This window comes from Hetaerina americana, unplaced genomic scaffold (assembly GCF_022747635.1).
Source record: "Hetaerina americana unplaced genomic scaffold, ioHetAmer1.1.p SCAF_213, whole genome shotgun sequence".
In the NCBI taxonomy this organism is placed as follows: Eukaryota; Metazoa; Arthropoda; class Insecta; order Odonata; family Calopterygidae; genus Hetaerina; species Hetaerina americana.
In genome coordinates this window covers 18293-42356 of record NW_027286779.1, presented here as the reverse complement: position 1 = coordinate 42356, position 24064 = coordinate 18293, and the positions used below count along the sequence as shown (strand labels likewise).

General features: G+C 33.8%; 1 protein-coding gene across 1 annotated transcript; it reads right to left on the bottom strand.

The window, feature by feature from the left end:
- Positions 1 to 769: 769 nt before the first annotated feature.
- Positions 770 to 22717, bottom strand: LOC139688667 (fibroblast growth factor receptor 4-like; the record flags this gene model as incomplete). The annotated part of the gene is made up of 16 exons (XM_071586234.1): positions 770 to 3304; positions 4195 to 4300; positions 6610 to 6750; positions 6968 to 7161; positions 8101 to 8453; positions 9870 to 10182; positions 10345 to 10468; positions 10572 to 10701; positions 11990 to 12128; positions 14492 to 14674; positions 15325 to 15539; positions 17951 to 18139; positions 18971 to 19075; positions 20441 to 20630; positions 21169 to 21607; positions 22561 to 22717. Coding segments are annotated over 16 exons (3077 nt in total), but the record flags the coding sequence as incomplete, so codon positions are not given.
- Positions 22718 to 24064: the final 1347 nt, after the last annotated feature.

Sequence of the window (24064 nt, the reverse complement as noted above, 5' to 3'; positions counted from 1 at the left end):
TCAATTATTTAGTGGCTCTTAATAAATATTTTGGAGGTTTCGCTTTGAATCGTTTTAATCTGGTTTCTCCGCTTAATTTCTCTCGTGACAAGGTTCAGAAATTCCGAAGATGAAGGACAGCGTTAATAAAGAGGTGATTTGGATATAATAACGTGCTATACATAGTCACGGTATCCGAAAGGGCTTTAATTATTTTTCAATATTTCATTTGACAACTATTACAGCGTGCAGTAATATTTGAATCACGATGTGACTCATGATCAATGAGGAATCTTATGAGTAGTGACAGATTATGTGTTAAGTTCATGAATGTAATAAGAAAACTCTGGCATATCAAATATATTTTTGTGAAAGTAATTTATTATCTTTTTATTAAGTATCCTTCCCTGATATTTATGAAATCTTGCATGGTAGTTCCTTTGTTTTGAAGATCAATGTAATGTTTTTCAAAATAAAATTATCATGATTTAGTTGTGGATTGAAGATCTTATGTAGTTTGAGTTTCCAATGGTTTACTGGCAAGGTGCATGTGTAGAAATGTGAAAATGAATTTGAAGCCCCGTTTAGATAATTTATATATAATATTAACACATATAATTTTAGTTCATCATCAATATTTTTGACAAAATTGCATGCTACAAGATGTATTTTGATGTTTGTATTATTTAAAATTCCAATTATGTATATTTTCCATTTTATAATGAAAGAAAGGAACAAAATAAATTTGAAATATTATTTTATAAAACTTCAAAGAACATACAACGTTTAAATAAACTATGCTCCTACATCAATATATGGTAAAGGTTGTTTTGGTGATACCAAAGCTCATCAATGGTAACAAGTTGCTTTAATAATTTAGAAAGAATATAGTTTCCATTGCCAATACAGACATACATTTTTAAAAACACAGTTTTATAATAACAGCAGAAACGGATGTAAATGCCACAAATATTGAACCTTCATTAGTTTCGCAATACATATATTGACCTGGTAATCTCAGATCAATGAGAGTTCCATAACCTAATATGGATCTTAATCTTAAATTACAATATCATTTCAATTGATCACTGCAGTTATTCAAAGTATTTTTATGAGGCTTAACTCAACAAGGCAAAGTTCCCTTCTTTATTTATACCTTACCCTGTTGCCTTGGAATTAAATAATAATCAAATGATTAGTAGTTCAGATGGGATTTGCTAATGAATTAAGTAGGCTGACGATTGATGGGAAATGCATTTTACTGACTTTGTCAAATCATGGTGTGATTTGAATGGGAAGATTCAAAATATTTATTCTTGCCAAATGATAATGTTGCAGTTTATCAATAAAATACTTTGGTAACATTAATTAATCCTTATTTGTTCTTGAATTTTGTCTCTTCTATGGATGTAGTGTTAAAAACTCATAGTCCATAGATCATTGATAAAATTAGAGAAATCTGATTTAAACCTATGAGAGAAGCAATACTAGTCTTATCCTACAAAATTGGAAAATATTTCTTTAATGTGAGCATAATGGGTTTCTTTGCTAAGTTTCCACTGTTATTATAAAAATGAATTTTTCAGGATCTTAATAAGTTATGGGGGTAATTTTAGTATGAAATTCATTTTGATTTCAAATGACAGGAATCTCAGCAATAGTTTACAAAAATGTGGATAGCCTGTTTAATCTGGAACATTATTTACTCTCCATAGGGTTGAGCACCAATAGAGCACCAATAGAGCAAGTGTCAATGAGCCATAATGAGCTAAAGCTACAATTTAATTTGTTAGCACTAATTTCCAAAGTAGGTGACTAAGTAAAAGAATGATTTGCCAATGCCATTTACATCATAACAGCATTCGGTAATACACTATCAACGCCGTGGTATCATGATAAAAATTCAGAACAAGTATAATCATTTTTCATTCGGCAATATCTTTAAGTGGCATTTAAAAAATGTATTATGCATGTGATTACTTATAAATTATGTACTTATGTTCAATCTTTTTACATTCAGATAATACGGTACCTGTGCAATCTTTTTCACTTAAAAGTTTATCACACATTCACACAAACAGAAACAGTATAAATATACACATTTACAGCATCTTACCAAGCATAACAGTAGAGAAATTCCATTAGTACAATAGACTCATCCAGGATGGAAATATAATAAATGCAATATACTGGTCGACATTATCGACTGAGGTGAAAGAAATGCTTTGGACATCCTTATTTCTTGGTATGATTGAGGAGTTATAGACAACTATAACCATTCAAAATGAGTGGCAGCCAGAGTAGATTTCATGACTCTTTGTACACTTTTGGATGAATTTAATCACCAATGACCAATATTCCCTAAAATATTTAAAACTGTTCAATTTCACTTAGAATTGGTCATTAAAAAAATGAGCAAACCTGGAGTCAAAAACTGAGAACATTAATTATATCAGATCATACATATATATACATAATGAACTTTGTACTTTTATCAAATAATATGACCAGAAACAACACTCACGTATTTTGAATGGGCAACCAATGGTTGTTTTGTAGCAATGAAACTTTACAACATGAGATTGCTTTCCAACTTATTCATGGGTGACACATGGAATTGAAATTCCAACAACCATGAGACTTAATACAATTCAGGTTTATACCATAAAGAGGTACATACATTGACTAGTTGACACTTAGAAATCTTACACTAGGTTATTATATTCACAACATCCCTCTGATTATGATGTCTCTTTTTCGTCACAATTGATAAGTTTAGAAATGAGGGAGAAAGCCTAAAACATTCAGCCTTTATTTGAAGTGTTCCACGCCATTTGCTTACTATTTATGGCAGCAGCCAACTTCAAGTAGCACTTAAGCAGGCCACTTTCATATCATACATGGTTCTGTGGCTTCCAATTGGCTTCTTTGAATCACTTTGAACTCACTACACCATTTTTAGGTCCAAAAGCCAATAGCTAAAAATAACATTTAGTTCACATCTTCCAAAGATGGTAGTCTCTACACTAAAGATCCTTGTTTCCACAGTGACACCTATGCAGTGTCTTGAGATTCACCAAATGAAGTTCATGTCTGCTCTGCATAGAGCAAATTAATTAATTACCTGCAATTGAGTGTTACACAAACACTTTCCTTTTAGATGCACTGAGTTTATTCCATATTTTTCTTTGTGGGCATTTGAATGATTTCTTGAACAAAAACAAAATCAAAGCAGCAAAGAAAATTGACCTTCATTCTCACATCCTGATGATTCTTGACTTGTTGGAGGTGTGTCAAGCTGAGGTAGCCCTAAATCCAAGTATTCCTGAGAAATAAAAAAAAACATTATTTATAAATCACACTAAGTGTACTAAAGTACTATTGAGCTAAGAATTCTAGGTTGCATAGTAAATTCAAGGAAAACAACTAGAATTTTAATGAATCAATACAATTTTGGATTTTCAAGTGAGAACTTAATTTAATTTGCTTTAACTTTCACCTCATAAACAATCTGTAATAATGTAGATGTCCCTTCTCAATGAAAAGGCAAGGTACTTAGGACCATCAACATAAAGAATTTTCAAAATCAAACTGAATCAAAGTTTAATGTATTGTACATAATGATGAATTAATTAAATGTATATATTGAATGAGAGTGTATTGAGTAGTCTAGTACATCTAAGTGACAAATATGTTTATGAAAAAATGTTGAAAATATGAAAGTGTGGAAAAAAGTTTTGCTAGAAAGCCAGAGAGATCTTTTTATGCACTTTACCTCTATCACTACCAGTCGCACAAATCTTTCAAGTATTGCTATGAGTAATCGTGCTTCTTGTGACCTAACTCCATTAATTTGAGGTGGCATTAGAAATTACATTAAGTTGGATTCCATAGTATGCAAATTGGCAAATTATTTCAGTGCTTTATTTAATTGGATAAATTGTTTCAATTATAATAACACTTATTTATAAACATCACAGATTAAACATTTATAAACATATATGAGATCTGTTATCAGAGCCAAAGTGTTTCTTTTAAATGGAATTGTTAAATATTGGAAATCATTGTGAAAGTAGGATACTAATGAAATTATTTTAATTAAAATATATTGTCCAATTGAAATGAATGCAGAACCTTTTTCAAAGGAACAATGAAAATACATTTTTAAATAAGTCTACCTAAAGATAATAATGTTTGCTCATTGAGGTAACATACCTCATTTGCTGTAAATGTCAATATTCTGTCCAAATCTTCAACCAATTCACTAAACATTGGCCTTTCATTTGGTTGGTAACTCCAACAGTCCCTCATCAACATGTATCTGAAATATTGAACAAAAAATAAAGAGGATTAACGTAAAAATATAGATCTAAATAAATCTCACTTACCAGCAAGGAAATAAGGTAAACAACAAAATATATTTTCTGTTATTAAACTCCTGACTGAAAAAGTAAGATTTAAATTTTACTTTTATGGTCTTGGGTAAATATGAAACTGTCTAGATTTTTGAAATTAAATATTATTTTGTGAATATTCAATAATATATCTCTAACATTGGCACCTTGATCAAGAGCATGAAAGAAAAATGAAAACCTCACTCGATAGTAAGCATAATATCATAGAAACAATTTAATAAAACTAGGGATTCATTTCTTGAAGCATAAGTCGATAAGTCCTAAAAAAGAGTACACATAATGATGAAATGTTCTGAATCAACCATGTACTCTGAAATGCAGGCAATATGTAAGATTTTTAATCAATAGCCTTTATGAACAAACACAGGGACTTTTAAATTGACATTTAGCTTTAAAAAGGTGACTACAGAACAGATTTTTTTGAGAAAGCTAGATATTAACATCAGCGAGATCATTGACACCACGATTTAGGCCCCTCCATTTGCATTTAAGTCAGTTATTTAGCCCTACTTCCAGGTCCTTCAATTATTTTATCACTTCCCCTTCATTGGCCTCCCTTAAACCACTATTTCCCCATATCCAAATGGTTTATTTTTTTATGCTGAATTGTTTTTTATAAACATGCACCACTTAATGTATTATGCTGTAATTTTATTTTTAAAAGAAAAATAAAAGTATCTTAGAAAAATATTTTTAGCTTTGAAATTAAGACTAGCACCACCATTGAACCAATATTTATTCATACACACATCTTTGGTACAATCTAATGGAGAAACTTCTTTCGGACATTGGGACTTCAATTATTTCAAGGGAATTATTATGCATGCTTTGGAAACCAATACATTTGGAATATTAATGATCAGAAAAAAAGCTATCCCCTGGGTGTTATCAATTGCCATGGGAGTCCTAATGAACATAAAATAGTAAATGCATGTCCAGTGAGTATAGCACTGGGCTACTGATTGAACAGCCCAGGTTCACCTTTATCGCCTGCATCCAGATGATGCCTCTGAGCACCCTCAGTTTCACCTGAGCTGTGGGATTTTTTGGATACCAATCTTGTGAAAATACTGGTGGTCCAGGGAAAGTAACTGGCTCCTCCCTGATGTGTGAATTTCACATACCATACATGGTTCAATATGAGGTGAGCTCTATTCAAATTGATAAATTACCCTTTGGATTGATTATTGCAGTTTCTTAGCTCTACAAAATGGATCATTATATTCAAGTTTATTTTGATTCTTAGTGTTTCAAAATATTGCAATTTTGCTTCCACATGGTTTGCATCTATTAGCACATGATGACATACTAAACTATGATGTAGAAAAAGAGAAAAGGAAAGGAATAGAAAGCATAAAGAGGGCATTGTTACATGACGTACAGATAGCTGAGATGAAGAGAGTGAGTGTTGGCAACAAAGTCATGCCTCTTTGGTAAAATAAAGCTTAGGCATCAATGCATGTTTGGATTAAAAAATATTTATACTTGATTCCTTGTCTTAGAGAATATTTTTTATGCATAAAAAATTGCTATTTCTAAATGAAACTTCAATTTTTGTCAATATATTTTGAAGCCACACAATTATGCCACATAATGAAGCAATACAAAGATTTAGTCATTCTAGAAAAGTATAAAAATTAAAGCTAGTCAAGTGAAGAATCAAGTGAAGAATCAAGTGAATGATTTCTATACATGAATGTGATGGTATAGCTAGGGGGTGGAAGGGAGACCATAGCAGAGTGAATGGTCCACCCTTAGTGGCACTTTTGCTACACCGCAATGATTGGAAAACTGGAGTAAATACCCTAAATGTAAAAATGAAAATCCTGCAGGAGATGAAGGCCCAATTGGCATGCATACAAAATGTGTTATGTTTACATCTGCAATTCAGGCCAAATGCCATAATCTGATTCTGTACCTTGTGACATACTGGAAAACTTATGCAAATCATTTGCCTAAAATTTATCTTTATTGAATATATTGAATGTATTGGTACAGCTGACTACCTTGAGCAGTTCTAATTACCAACAGGAGCTAATTACCAACTTTTCACAAACATTTCCACCATTGAAATTTGATATCTCACGAACCAGTATTTTTGAGGATTTCCATTCAAAAGAATGATTTGAAGTGTGTTGAAAGAGGAGGCAAACTATTGTTCTACCCAGGATATCCCAAACTATTTACACTACTGAATGCATGCGATTGAACTTACATTTCTAGTGAGCAACAGGAAGGCTTTTCCATTCGATGCCCACTTCTTAATAGCTGAAACAGCTTCTCGACACTGGGAACAGATGGGTATGGTGTACCCCCAAGGGTCATTATCTCCCACAGTAATATTCCATAAGACCACCTGCAGAATAATATCTCTGTATTAAAATTTGAAAAGTAGTTAACATGGAAATAGAAAACTGTTCCAATCCACACAATGGATATTCATCAACTTTCATATGCTTTTTACCCTTCTTTGCTATCTCTCAAAAGCTTTAATGCCCATAATAGCACGTTCAAAATCATTAGATCAAATAATTTTTCAACAAGTGCTTTTCAATAAGAGCTTCAGTACTTACACATCAGATTGCGTTGTGTAAACTCTGCGAAACAGGGCCTCTGGAGCCATCCATTTCACTGGAAGCCTGCCATCTGTTGTTTTTCTGTAATAATCTTGGCAGTGAATGTCCCGAGCAAGACCAAAGTCTGCTATTTTCAAAACATAGTCATCACTCACAAGAACATTCCTAGCTGCCAGATCTCGATGAATACACTGTAAAATTAAGGCAGATCATTCATTACTACAATAATTAATTGACAAGGAGGACTATATGTTATAGGCTTCTAAAAAAAACCCTTTGTCACTTCAAGTAACTACTTGTATTTCGTAAGAGGTTCAGCAGTGAATCTTCCATCACATTATGAGAGGACATTACTAAAGCACTCCTGGCTAGTTTAGGTATAGCACTGTGATGATTAGTTTTTGAACTACTACTTAAAATTAAATTTAGCCCAGTGCTTCTTGTGTTGATGGTTCACAATCAATACTTTTGCATAAGCCATCAGTCATTCCTCTGATACAAGCTACGATGAAATTTTTAAATGAAAATTTTAATACCCCAATGCAGTTATCACGGGAAAAACTTCAGGACCCACCACAACAGACTATTAGAGAAGCACCAAGTTACTGGGTGCAAATACAACCTAGATGTAATGATGTTAAAGCCTACAAATGAATATTGAAAGGATAGAAAAGAATACACTGCAATTCCATATTAGATTTGTTGAATACAATTATGGCTTTGCACCATAAGGGGAACATTTAATTCTTTGATATATGTACACATGTGTAAGAGGGGTACAGAAAGGTGAAGGAGGGAGAGAGAGGGAGATGGTTGGAGGAATAATGATTAAGGGTTGGTTAGAATTTTAGAGAGGATTTGAGTGAGAGATAAACTAACATAAGGCAACCTTCATTGGGGGTGATTGTGATTGAGGGTCAGGGGTGGTAGTGCTCAAAGAATCAATTGTATGTTTGCCTGATGATGCTGTACTCCAGTATAACGATGGCTGTGTTAAATAAAATTTAGCTCGTAGAATTGCGGTGTTATTCAACTAGAATAAGGTATTCCACTATTTCATGCCAAAAATGGTGTGTAATACAAATTAATGAACTTGCTGAAAATAAAGGAAATGATGATAGAAATCTTACCCTTCTAGAGGCTAAGTATTCCATGCCACGGGCAACCTGATAAGCAAATGACACCAGGTCTTTTTGAGTCAAAGTTTTGGTTTCCAAAGGACTCATTCCTTCTCCTCCAATTTCTCGTATCCCTCGAAGACCCTTGCCATTCAGTCCAGCTGGTTCTTCATAACCAGATGATGGTCGGTGCTGACGAAGGAAGTCTCTCAAGTTTCCATGCGGAGCATATTCAACCACAACAAATAATGGTCCATCTTGAGAACACGTGCCAAGTAGATTGATAATGTTTACATGCTTCCCAATCATCTTCATCATTTCCATTTCGGATACTAAGTCCATCATCTCAGCATCAGTGTGGCCCTCTGAATTCAATGAAGAAGAAATTGGAGATGTTTAATGGATATCAAGCAATTGTTAGATATAACTTAAATGTGGTTATAAAAAATGATGTATCATAATTTAGTGCACATACATAAGATTATGTTTTACTTAGCAAAGACTTAAACAATCACCCTGGAGCTCATATGAAGTTGAAGTTATATTACATAGACTAATTTATTAAAAAATGTTACCCTTCCCAACTTTGATTTGAAATCATTCTACTGGTGCTGTCTATATTATTATTAAATGGTCTTTATTGGTCAAAATCAATTGAAATAATAATGCCTATAAATTTAATTTATAAAATTATTTTTTCTTTTTTCCCAGACAGAGGCTTGGATGAGATATTAAAGCCTATGAAAATTATATGTCATAAAATAAGGTACCTAGGTAATAATTTACATGAATAAATTCTCACCATCATTTTATACATTGAATATAAATGAATCTGATTAATTTTGATTTGTACCAAATACTACCTACTTGCCATAAAACAAAATACCAACAGTTCAGGTTGTAGCTAGTTAGATATTCGTCTTTGGGTTAAATGTTTACATAATAAATCTATTGAATCAGAATTTTGAAGGAGGGCACCACCAATTTGCATGATCTACATTGGCTGGAAAAGTCACTGCAGCTAGGTATTTTGTTCAGTTTTATTACAGACTCAAACACTATTTTAATGTAAATATGTGATCTCTTAATGAACAACTTAGGTAGAGTTGCCTTAGAAATAAGATTTAACTATATAAGGTAGTCCCAGTTAAGAATATAACTACAGTAAATGTAAAAGGTTGAAAAAATGTAACTAGTAGAAAAAAATTATCTAAAATTTGGTCCCAGTTAAGAAGAAAAGCTTTTATGCTCATTGAGTTATCTATGACTATATTAATGATAATTTAAGTCATCTATGAGACCGTCTACTACAAAATAGAAGACATTCTCAACTGAACTTTATGCAGAAGTCCAATTGAAATAGTTTTTTTATAGACATGATTTTCAAAATTTCTAGTGACTGCATGTATGATTAACGGCAAGCATGCAATACATAAAATTATATATGAAGGTAATGTATTTGGAGCAATTTTTTGTGACAGAAATACAAAGAAAATTGATATTTTATTTTTATTTCAACTTTACACCTAATGTAACCACATTCTCATGACTTACTTAATTGTCTTTTGTCTGCTTTCAACATATTGCTTAAGATGACTACTGCATAGGTGCTTGCTTGATGTAGCAGTGAGCAATAAATCATTTGTGAGAAATTGACTTCTTTCCATTTCTGGTGTGCTCATAATGATTCAAACCACAGATAACTGCACATTAAATGAAATAAAGCTAGTATGGTGTGATAATTATAAAATCATAAAATACCCAGTCTTATATACTATTACCTTTTAACATTTTAACTGCTACTGTGGTTGTGACACCTTGTCTGATGATGCCTTGTGCCTCAGCATGCACAACCTTTCCAAAAGCACCCTCACCAAGAGTCTTGCCCAGGCAGAGAAGCTCACGAGGGAATTCCCACTCTGAATCCAGTGGAAGCTCATACTCAGATATGACACCGCCACCACTAACAATGTTACCACTAATACCTCCACTACCACCTCCATTACCAACATCACCATTGCCAAGTCCAACAGTCACACTATTTCCGCCCTGGTTAGCCCATTTCTGCTTCTCAATTTTTACTATTGGCATTAACTGAATTTTTCATTGCATGGGGAAGAAAAAGAGATACTTTTAATTAGTAAGTTTGCTAGGCTGTAAAATCAAATGCATTGAGTTTTTGTATCTAATAGAGTTTGATTACTATTTTATGAAAAATTGATAGATAAAAGAGGATTCATATGAAATATTATTTACCAATGGCTCCTGAGAGTTAGGATTATTGGATAGGCTCTGTTTTTCCACGATAACTTTCTTGGTCCACTGGGTGACAACTGCAGCTCTAGCTGTTTCAATGGCCATTATTTTTTTCTTTTTCTCCCTAAAAGATGTAGGAAAATAAGCATTAATCAACAATTACTTACTTCCAAATGCTTGGTTCAGAGGTGATATATAGCTCTGCCAATAATAAAAATGCATCTTACCGTTTCAATCGACGTACAATGGTGAATACAATCAGGGAGCCAATGACAAGCATGACACATAATGCACCTGCTAATATGTGCACTAAAATGGGTTGAGGCCTAATAGGTTTGGGCTCTGGATCCATCATGGCTATCAAAGTAAAAAAATGATTGATTATAGAAGGCAGCTAGGTACCTAATTGAGTAAGTAACAAGATTATTTGTTACAACTACTTTTTAGGAAGCTTTGTATTTAGTGATCCTCTTTGATTTTCATACCAAGGATGTAGTTCAAATATTTTACTTTTATATGAGGTAGCTATTACTTTGAGAAATCATTTCCTATATTTCAAGCACTCAAATTCTTGACATTGTTACCCACTGGTTCTATTTAATAATAATTTATTCATAATTACGTTTCAGCATTTGCGTAGAACGCATAGAGGATTTTGAGATGAGAGTATTGAGAGAATGGAAAAAGCATGTTGGACAGATGGGTAGACTAATGAAAAAGCTTTAAATAGGGTGGGAGAAGAGAGAAAGTTGCCAGATGAAATCCAAAGGAGGCAGAAAAAGTGGGTACTAGAAATATTGATGGATGATTAGATGTTGAAAGCAATATCCAAAAGGAGAATGTTAGGTAGCCAGGGCAGACTAATGAAAAGAGGAATCTTCTTATATGACCAGAAGGCAGGCCGAAGGTTTGAAAATCTTAAGAAGCAAATGATGTAGAACAAATAAAAGGAAGTTTCAAATGATATGTAGGGCTCATCAGTTGTTGAACTCTCCAAAATCTGCCTTTGATATAAATTGTCCATATTACCTTTGGTTGAGTTAAACATCAAAGTAGTAGTGTATTCATTTCATCAGTGGGGAAACTTGTAATATTTAGGAAGAATTTTGTATGAAAATTAATATGAAGAGGGGATCTCAACACATGGTACTGGAACTTTTTTACTCGCAAAATGTAAAAAACACAACTAAATGCTTCAGTTACATATGGCATTATTTTAGCATATCTAAAATATGCTAAAATATAGATATATATATATATATATATATATATATATATATATATATATATATGTAAATATATATTTTTTTAATTTTTTGGGTACCAGATCTTTCTGGGAAACCGTAACCGGCACAGGGAAAGGAACTGGCCCCCTTACCCTGATGTGTGAATTTCACATGCCAACGGGCTTAGTACTAGGTGAACTCTACCATCACCTACCAAACTGACCTTCGGGTTGATTACTATGTTTATGATTTTACATATATTTTTATATACACATACATATAAACACACCACAGACATTGAAATTTTGTCCAAATGATTCTGTGAGAAATCCTATATCCTATCATTAATGATGACATTGATTAATTATGATTAAACTTAAGTTGCATAATTTTACATAGAAAAAATAATTCATACTTACAATCTACCACATCAAGGTATGCACTGCTGTATGATATCCCAAGACTGTTTCCAGCAATGCAGGTATACCACCCTTCGTCATCATAGGTTACATTATGCAGTTCCAATACTTCAGGATTCTGGTTTCCCAAATTCCCAGCCTGTAATGGTACATTGCAAGTAATTAGAAGTTAAAAAAGTCATCAAACCTGTTTATATGTGTTACATGGAAGATTTTCTAGCTCTGAGAGGTGGCAACATATATTGATAGAAAATGCTATACAAGCCCATCAGTTAAACTAATAATTTACTAACTCAGTATTCACTGAGTGGCCAACACTCAGTAATTTACTTGATAGACAAAAATACTGGTCACATGGGGCATAATAAGTCACTAAAATATTAACATGGACCAATAGTTTCTTGATATAAACATCAGATTGGAAATTACAATATATTCAAGAAATATTCACTGCTCAAAAAAGTCTTGCATCATGGTCAAATTTATTTTGTTTCATGGTTAAGATTAGCTCTGGCAAGAGTCTAATATTATTTTCTTTTTTGTTCAAGTAATTTCCCTTCTTGAAATTACTCAGGAGCATATGAATGAGTAACCATAAGTAGAAAGTGGCATGGAGAGAGCTTCAAGAATGTTCCATTGACCATATTAAAATTGTGAACTTCATGATTTCACCATGTAAAAACTAAAGTTTAATAGGGTGGAGGAGTGATGAGTCATGGAGCTTGGAAGTGTTGGTTTAAGATGAAATGGCTCAGTGACAAAAATTCTCGGTTCTTATTAACCTCTTTCTTGATGCAGTTCTAAAGTAGTTGGTCTTTTAGACCAAAATAGTGTAGAATAAGACTTCATGATTGAAATCAGGAATCAACTTTCAGAACAGAATTAGAATTGAGATTTTTGGGAATGACTCATCACTAACATATGCAAATAATTGAAGTAAAAGGAAATAATACTTTCATTCTTCTTGCACACCAAGTGCAGAATTCGGCCATGAGCAGTCCAAATTACTTGATGCCAAGCTTTTTTGTTACAGAAGATTATGGTTTTTAGGAATTAAAAAAATGAACGACATTTGATGAAGAAAAATAAAAATTATACTCACTCATAACCTCCTAAAGATGCAGGAAATTAAAATGTTAGTATTAGTTTTACATACTTAACCAGTACAGTAGCAATATTAATTTAACACAAGCAAAAGCATTTTCATGCACAAATAGCAAGCAACATGTAAGAACAATTTTTAAACACACACCTATATTAATACCCGTATGAAATTGTCTGTGTCACATATCAAGTTTCATCCAAGCTCATTGTTAGTGAGGTTTAAGAGAGTCGAATAAAAGTGGATAATAAGTCCTCAATAAAATACAGAGGGGTGCCTAATTGAGTTACTCCACATTAGCTTCAATTAAATTCCCTCCAAACATAAAAGGGGCTCAATTTTAGGTAGAATTTATTTTTAATTTACAACCTTTCTATTAAGGCATGAATATCCAGTGGATTTTTTAATCACATGTTTTATAAACTTTCACTTTATGTCGATGGTTATTTCATTGGACGTGAAGAAATGAATATGCATGAAAATTATAAACTTATTACTCAGGAATTCCTTACTAATTATGGTACCTAAAATGAGAGTTTTTGGATATTTATGATCCACACTAAATTTGTGTAAACAAAAACAACAAATTAAAATTGTAAACTGTTTAATAAATAAGGATTCTTTTACTGATTAGATGTTGGCTTGTTTCACTTAAGATTGTTTCTATTTTGGGTATGCACAACTTGCATAGGCAAATGCAAAATCAATTAGATTTCAATGCAACAATTTCAGAGCGTAAAAATCATTCGCCTTGACTGGGACTCGAACCCAGATCCCTCAATATCCGGTCGAGTGCTTTAGCCACTTAAGCTACCGAGGCGTCCTCTTAAACTCTGAAATTTTGGGGCTTTTTAAAGGAACTAGATGTTATGACGAAATACCGTACATACAATGTCACATGCATTCGTAGTCGTGCGCGAGGCGCCACTGTCCACGAGGTTAAAGCCAACTTTAAACACTTATGGTGTTTTCCCTTTGACAAATTCCAAAGAAACTGCGGGAGATGCCGCAACAGTAACTTTTAACGGAGTCATCCGCTAATGTGCATTTCAATGCAACAATTTCAGAGCGTAAAAATCATTCGCCTTGACTGGGACTCATTTACTTATAGCAGACCGTCTTACAAAAACATTTTATGGATGCTCAATAAACCACAATACATCTCCAAGCTAATGGTGAATGTCAGCTAGAAGGTACATTTTATATTTTTACATAGAAAAGCTGAAGTAACCTATTATCCTTAGAGGGGCAAAATGTTATTAATTGAGATTATCAAATGTTCCACTGAAAAAGCTGCAATTCAATCATTTGAGTTAATAAATTTCCAAAAGTGGAAAATCATGCTTCAATTTAACTTGTGGCTCAAAAGTTTAAACACCATGCAATATTGTGTGAAATACCTTCAATGTATTATTGGTATCATTTCGATTCTGGATATCAGAATGTGTAGCATTTTCCCACTTGTACCACTCAATGTGAGGATGGAGATCTGACAGGACCTCGCAACGGAATTTTGCTGTATGGCCCACAAGTACTGATGTGTTCTTCGGAGGTTCCGTGAAGATAGGCCGATGGTGAAGCCGCTCTATTTTTTAGAGGATATTATACAATTGGTGATATTTTGGAAGAATTTTCATTTGCATAAGACATTTATTTTATCTAATTATATATATATATATATATATATATATATATATATATATATATATATATATATATATATATATGTATATATATATATATATATATATATATATATGTATATATATATATATATATACACACACACACATATTAAAATTAAAATCACTGTACCAAGCACCAAATACCATAACCAAACACCACAACTAAATAATTCTAATTATTGACATTTAATAGTAAAAAGAGCTTTTTACCAGTAAAACTTCTCTGAAATTTTCAATACATCTCATTAAATACACAGTAAACAAAACAAGGAAGCACAATGCACATTAATAGAAGCAAAAGCATAATGAACGAGAAAGCCCACCACCTCAACATATCAATTTTCTGGAAAAAGTTCCTTAAATTACACACTGAAGATTATAGACACATACTAATGTATAACTTCCACCACTTGTAAATTGCATGTATGTTAGAAATTCCCTTCACAATATGCTCCACTGTCACAGCCACCACCAATAAGTTAATACCAAAAGTGTCGATAAATACACTTTCCCAGACCCTCCAATCAAATAACTTGGCTGTGACCAACCTTCATAACTGTGCCATTTGGTATGTGAACATCTCCCGTCTTCCCACTCCCATCAGTTGGTAATGAAGGAAACATGTCATAGGAAACACGAATCCATTGAACATGAGGCTCCAGGTCCGAAATTGGGGGGCATTCAAATTTTACACTAGATCCTGGTAGGACCGTTTCATTGTGTGGATAACCTTCCTTAATGTATGGCTGGTGTGGAAATCTCTCTGGAGTTAAGATTATTTAAAGAATTGCAATTAATGATGTGAAATTTGGAATGCAAACTTTTAACTTGCAAAAATTATGCTTTTTTTAGCATTCCTGTCCACAATACGAGTCTGAAACATATACTATTTATAATTTTTACAATGCTACTTTTTAAAACTGGCCCACCACACGGTATATGCTGATGGGTTTCCCAGAGTTCCATGGAAATTTTGCAACATTTATTTTTACACATTAATTTTCATGTCTATTAATTACCACCTTCATTAATAATCCAAAATTATTGGTTAAACTACTAACACACAATAAAGAAAAATACACTTCATATGGATTTAGCTTGTCATGTAAAACAATGATAATTTAAGAAAATGTGAATTAAAAAAAATATTCTTCATATCTACTTTCCATAAATTGATGTCATATGTAGACTAATATTGATGAGTGAGAATATCTGCTTTGTGAAAAATCATTTGCTTATCATGAAAAATAAAGCTTTTAGATATTTGAGGAAAATTAACAATCCAATTTATCTTGAATCTTGATAAGTAATATTCTAGGTATATGCAAATTATTCCCTCTACAACTAAGCAGGATGAGAACAAACACAAAAACAAAATCCAAGATTCAACTCATAGGTGGATGAACTGCAGCTATGAAAATACACTGGCATCTACTGGCATCATTATGTAAGTATTACATGGTATATTAAATCGTTATATGTTATAATAATAATGTAAATATATTTTTCATTAGTATACTTAAAATTATTTATTCTTATAATATAGATTGCCCTAGTCAACTATGCTTTTGTCTATGCAGTATTTGCAAAATGTGGCTGATGTTTTTAAGTAAAATACAATTTAAACATATGTTACTTTTCCTCACCCATAATGTGGCTCTATTCAAGAAAAGTCAAGAAAATTATTTTTTCTCACAAACTGCAGGAATGTTAGGATTTTATCTCATTAAAATAGGCCTTATGAAATTTATTTATTAAAACTCTGTATCTGCATTGATATTATTAGACCATGATAAAATGCATTGGAAAGAATTACGAAAATTAGAAATTTATCTTTTAGCATAAATATTTCCATTTTAACCTCTGATGAGACGAACGCACTAAATGTATCATTGACTGAATAAGTATATATTTATGATGGGAGGATTGGCTATGGATAATAGGCAGAAATTTATGTGGAAAATTCTTATTCTCTCTCATGTGGAGGTTGGGAGTACCTCTTTAACTAAACTGTCGCATGAAAATTATTTAGCAGGTCATCACTTGGATCAAGGCTATGCTTTCTGTGATGGAGTAACAATGCAAAAAGGTGGGTGGGAAAATGAGTACAAAAAGTTATGACGTTGCATAGAAAGGTAAAAGTGCTGCGTAGGTTTGGCAACAGGGAATTCTTACTCCTGTTGAAAGGTGAATGGGAAAGAATAAGTTCAACATGAGCACAAATAAAAATTTTGAGGTGTCAATTAGACCACGTGAGGAAGTATAACAAGAGTAAAAAAATACTTTAACCCAAAAAAGAAACTATTTAATACATTAAAAATAAATGTGAGCTCCATTGAGCACTCTGGCAGTCTGAGAAAGATAACTGTGAGAACACAAATATTTTGCATCATCAAGTAAGGGAAAGTTTCAGCACACAGCAGACCACACAGAATTTTTTTCATCATTTAAAATAAAAACTAGTCATACTTTTTTCAATAGTACAGTAACATACAGCATTGCTAAATATACTTATGCTGAAAAGTAACATTGATCATCTGCGATTCATTCCTCCAATTCATTCCTACACTGTATTAGTGACCAAGTGAGTGCATTCATTACCAGAATTTCATAACTGATGATGATGATCCAATTCTTTGTTGTTTTCAATGCAACTATTGGCTATCAAAGTCAAAAACACTATCAAAAATGGATAGGGAACATTTCTGCTCCAAGTTCCACGCAGATTAGGGAAGTAGACTTAAAATTATTGAAATTCGTTCCACAATAATTTTGAACCCTTAACACTAGCCTCCTATTCCCTATATATTTATTGGTTTACTAGCAACTAGGTTTTTTAATCTAGACCCTACAGTTGATGAGGGATAACTGTATTTAATATATTTATTGCTATTTAGTTTATAAAAATTAAGTACATTTAATAGACTGCAAAAGTAGTTTGCATAGCTGTGAACTTAAGCTTAAATTGAAATAGAAACTGATAACATTTTGAATTCGAAGTGAAATAGAAATTGATTTAAATTTTTTTCACTTTTTTGTGGAATTTAATACCAATGGCTTATACAATTAAACCAACTGAGCAAGTTCAATTAATTTAATCGGTAAAGTGGATCATTATTTTACTGGATAAATAATGTTAGCAATGAGGGAAAAAAATCAATGGTTGCAACTTACCAATTATCTCAACATAATAGGTGAAATCAATACAGCCAAGAACATTGCAGACTAAGCAAGTGTAGTTTCCAGAGTCACTTTTGACCAGTTCTTCAAGAACAATTGACCAACGGTTTGTTTGAACAAGTCCAAATTGTCTCTCTGGAAATTTCCCATTCTTGTACCATGTGACATTTGGTGAGGGGTTTCCTGGAGAAAAATGAACACGAAAGCATAAAGAGCATGCAAGAAATATGTCACAGTCACATTTTAAATTGTTAAAAAAAGCTAGTCAATCCCTTTAATCCTTCTAAATTCCATTTCCTAACCCACTTCCCCTGCCTAATCCTTTTGAAACAGATGCTACATTTCATAACAACTAAATTGTGGTCAGAGTCTGCATCCACTCCCTGGAAGCTGTGCAAATTGATCACAATGTTCCTGAATCTGTGCCTAACCATAATATAATATTACTGATACCTTTCTGAGTCATCTGGCATTTTCCATGTATACCTTTGCCTTTTTTGATGTCTAAACCAAGTGTTAAAGATGTAGTTAATTGAGTTCTGTAGGAGACCCCTGTCTCCTACAGAACTCAATTATATTGGAAATATATTTTTGGCCATTTACACAAAAATGTTACATTCAATATGATGTTTAAGAGCAGGACCTCAAGTATTATTTTGTTCTACCACTGCTTATTATATATATGCATATTATTTTGAAATACTTTGAAATTTATTACAAAATTAGTGATAGCTCACTTGATTCTTTGCAGCGTTCAAGAAATTTCAGCAATGGAAGAGAACATTTGATTTGGAAGTATCATTACGTCTTCCCTCTCAAGTGATAGTAGGCAAAAAAATTCATTCTTGTTTTCATCCAGAATCTACTAATTAAGCTCACTCCATAATTGCAGATTTAGCACTGCCATCCCTGTAACGATTTTTAAAGGCATTTTTGCAAGAGAATTTTCTACAGCTCACAGAAAGGTAAGGTAAAGAGAGAGTTTGAGAGAGTGTGATCATATTCACAACTAACCATCAGCAGGACATTTGAGCTTGAGCATATTCCCAGCTGGCTTCACCACAGTCCGGTACATCTTGTCTAGCCTATGGAAAACGGGTGGGATTTCCTTCCTGTCAGGGTCCAACATCCCAGGGGCCAGAGAGCCACCATTGGAGGACCCCCTGGGTGCAGCTGCATAGGGTGGAGCTGAGTGGCTGCTCCTCTCCCCTCCTTCCTCCCCCTCTCCTTCCTCTTCCCCCTCTCCTTCCTCCTCCCCCTCCCCTTCCTCATCCTCCTCCCCTTCCTCATCCTCCTCCTCCTCTTCTTCCCCATCTTCCGTCACATCTCCATTGTCATCCTCATCGTAGGCACTCTTGTGCATTCTCCTCTCCTCTTCCTCCTCCACCTCGCGGTCTTCGTCGACCAGTGACAGCGAGGGAGGTGAAGTTCCCCCTGGGGAAGAAAACGTAAAAATAGGTGTCAGTGAAAACATAGGTGTGGTTCCAAGAGGGAGAAGGGGGGATAGTTAACATCCCATACATGTCAGTAGAAACTGGCACATGTATTTTTGGGTCAAAATCAAAATAATCCCAAAAAAGATTAAGTGACCCTTTATCATGAGATCGGTATTGGATATCACTTGGTAAAGGAGATTGGAAGTGATTAACATTCTTTACTGCCAAGATGCCATATCAAAGGTTTAATTCTTTGACTAATTTCTAACTTAGAGCATCAACATCACCATACAAAATATAATGTCATACATTTGAAGCCTAGGCCATGGAAAAAACTGGTTATGTTGGACAATCCCATATGTACATTAATTTGACTATGGTTCCTAAATACATGGCATAGTAATGTGCCTGTGTACTGTATATATGTACCTGTTGTTACTTATATATTTAAATTATGCATATTCCATTTCATCAACTACGATAATTTCTTGGAAGTGAGGTTATATTGCTAAATTTTCCTGATATATTTCTATTTTTGCATTTGCTTTAACACTGGAGAGTTTCTAGATCAGTCACTAAGAGGTCTGTTTCTCTGTGTTGTTAATGAGAAGAAGCTGATTAAGCTGACATTAAGATGGCAGTATATAGATTAAAAGGCCCTAAATAACAAGTTTTGGCCTTCCTGGGCATCTGTTTTGTTTAAAATTAATACAAATCAATATAGTACCAGTATTGGTTCAATCATAGATTTTTAAACTCTTTGCATGTATATTAAGAAGGAAAGAGGGGGTTTGACGATCAATTCGCAACTTTGGTCTGAAAATATAAAAAATTTGAACTAATTGACTTTTAAACTTGCTAATATTTTCTCATGATGTTGATAATTTCTAGTGTTGGTATCACTAGCAGATTTCTAAAAAATAGGGTATGGATCCGTAAGGATAATTACTATGTATTTATTAGAAAATAAGGTTATGAGTTTTGTTGCTTCATTTTAATATGAATTTATAAAAAACATCAATTCTAAAAAAGTAAGGTAATGTCTCTTAATACATACCTGTTCTCTTGCTGTTATCCTTGACTACTTCAAGCCATGTGCTGCTAACTCCTATTTCCCCATTAGGACCCAGGACTACACAGGAGTACCAACCTTCATCTGCCTTTGTGACACTTTCCAGCACCAAAAATTTAGGATTGTTGTTTATGTTTCCATCTTGACCGACATTCCTTCGCGACTGCTAATGAAAAGAAATTACGACATAGTTTTGATGACAGCCTTCATATGAACACATCCAACAACTAATAACTAATGAAACACCTTCACATGAACACATTCAGCAATGTCAAACTAATAAAATTGAACAATATCACAAAAATATTTCAGATGGAAAGTAAACACAGTAATTTACAGTAAATACTTTGAAGATGAAGCATTGATTAGTCTCTAAGAATTAAATTTAATTACATTCATGGTAATTTAACCAGACAATAGGAGAGTTATAAAGATAATTTAAGCTTGATTTTTACCATATTTTTCCACTATGCATATGAATTTTGATAACATTATCAGTTAATTAGTTAATTTTGATAAATACAGCATACTCGGAATGAATTGACAGTAAAGTCATCAATGGTTTTGAATTAATGACTAAAACTTTCATAACGAAATACCTTTTCAGCTAACCAAGCTCCAGAGGAATTTCAGTGATTCAAATTTTTTTTTCTCAGCAAACAATTATTTCTTTTTTTCAGGAAAAACGCAGCGACGATGCTCACCGAGATAATGTCCCTTTTCAGCGTGGCCAAGTCGTCTAAAGTATCATTGGAATTGGGAAGTTCAGCCACGACTCGAGACCCTCGCTTGCGTACCCACACCACCTTTTCCTTCCTCTTGCCCTCGTCGTCCCGAGAGGACGCCACGCCGCACGTCAGCACAGCTCTGGCCCCCGCCTGCACGCTCCTGTTGCGCTCCGGAGATTCTTCCACGCTACCGCGATCTCTTTCGTCCTTCGTTTCCAAACTCCGCACCAAGCTTTGGGCAATGGGCCTCGCTCTGGAGGATCGGGAGTATGCTGGGAGGGAGCGGGTTCGAGCTCCACCTTTGCTCTTCACGGCTAAAATTACGTTTCTCCATGATGACTCTTTACTGCCCTCTCTGAGGATCCGACAGGAATACCGCCCCTTGTCTGACTTCTGCACAGTTTTGATCTTAAGCCTGAAAAATGAATTAAACCGCGAATGATTCTTAGGACAACCATAAAAAGGTAACATAAGCAGCTTGGAATATTTCGGCGTTTCATTCATCCGCTTACCGCGCGTGTGCTCGGCAGTTATACTTGGGCATCCCAGTTTACAATCATAAAATTTGCACGCTAATTAAAATACGTAAAAATGTAATCTTTGATCACATAAGATTATGGACAACTGAGATGAAACAATGACTCATTGATTTTTCTAGTTGATCGCACTGTATTTTCAGAGGCTTTGGAAATGTTTTGTATTTTCAGAGGCTTTGGAAATGTTTTGTATTTTGGCTGTGTAAGCACAAAAAAATCTAAATTCAAAATCAATCAATTATATGCCGATTTATTTTGAAATAAATCCAAATAAATAAGAGTCTTTTAAAATATGGGATAATCTTAAAAATTTTCATTTTCAATAAAATATAGACAGTAAATTGGAGCATTTACGTTGTTGTATGTCTTCAATCGGTAAAAAATAATAAACTGCAAGAATAAGCCAAATAATTTGATAATAATTGAGGAAAAAGCATTTTTCACACGAGCTATCTTTGAAAACAGCAAAGCTGAGGAACGGAAACCCCATCGTAGGGAACAATAAAGTTTATCGATGCAACAATTTCAGAATATAAAAATTACTCACCTTGATTTTTACACTTTGAAATTGTTGCATTTAAATGCATATTAGCGGATGACTCCGCTAAAAGTTACTGTTGTGGCATTTCCCGCAGTTTATTGGAATACATTTCACGTTGCAAGCGTGAATATCGTGCATCAATTGTATTTTTTTTACAAGGGAGCGTTTTTCTTCGACTTTTGTGCAATGAATACCTGTACTGTTCCTCTCGGTCGATAAATTTGAAGAAAGGATTGTGATAGGATGAGGTAAAGGCCAATAATCCACGTGCGAAGTCCATCAAACACTCACCATTGCTTGGTCATTTTGATGCGGATCGGTTTCGTGGACCGGAGTGGCATTCCATTCAGCTGCCACTGTACTGTGGATGGGGGGCCGGACTCCGGCGCAGCGCACCTCAACTTCAGCTTCGAACCTTCATCAACTGTCAAAGGGGTGGTGTCCGATTCTGTGGAGGGAAATGTTCAAAATGCGATCAAAAACAGGAGTGATGAGAAGTGAACGGTTATATCCAATGAAATATCGAAACAAAAAAAAAACAATTACATGGCAGCAGTTATATGGACACCGTAATCAAATAAAATATGGATAAACTTCATTAAAAGAGCTTTTATGTTTCTCTTTTGAGTCTCTCTTGAATGAGTCAACGAAAATAAAGAATCAAAGGTGACTACATTTAATGCTACATTCAGGTCACGATCAAGATTCTTGATAATAAGTGACTGGAATCATTCTGTAATCCAATTAGTATGAATCATTACTAATTAAAAGCCTCATTATACCAATATCGGAACGCGTCAAAAGCTAAGGAAAGTTATAGGATCTATATATTTCCCTAATTGGATCCTGTTTTCGTTTTTGTGTCGCCGCAATGAATATTAATAGTCTTGAAACGTTAGAACAAGGTCTTTTCACTGAAAGCATACCAGTGGTCGGAGAAACGGACAATTGAATTATGATCAATCAAATCAATTGATGGAGAAATGGATGTGCAGCAGCAGGAATAACTCAATCAAACTTTTGTAATTTCTGCAACTCAGTATGACCGATGCGATATGTTAGACTCCAATCGAAAATCAATTAATTTCGACGTATTTCATACCGTGACGCACGTTTAATTCGATGAACCTGATTGGACAAATCGAACGAATGAAATCCTTTTGGGAGCCTTTTAATTTATCAGCCCAATTAGATGGAACAACATAACAGTTTATGACTTAACTTTGTGGGATTCCTTCATGATGAGGGTAAAAAAAGAAACTTTGCACTTCCACATAAGAAGTTAATACTTCACACGGCCATGGTTTCGATGCTGCGCATAATCATCAGGCAATGATGGTGCGCGGCATCGAAACCATGGTCGTGTGAAGTATCAAATCTTTATGTGGAAGTGCGAAGCTTCTTTTTCTATCCTCATCTAGATGGAACAAAGTTAAAACTCATGATTTCAATACTACCGGTTCGAATGGAGGTTACGCATGCTGGAACAGGGGAAAAATACTCCATTAATGGAATACTTCTAAATGTACTTTTTAAATAAGATACAATCGCATAAATGCCGTCATATATTACCAAATAATGCTCTGTGTATAATAAATGAAACGTTAACAATAGCCTTGAAGGTGCGTGTGACTGGTTTCATCCTAATGTTCCGAATTAAAATAAATGTGCTGTTGCAGCGGGTAAATGTTTCTCGTGGCGATGCAACTTTTTACGGTTCTACATATAGCACGCCATTGAGAAAAATAACCGGTAACGCTAGATTAGATAGTCTTTATGGACGTGGCATAACAAA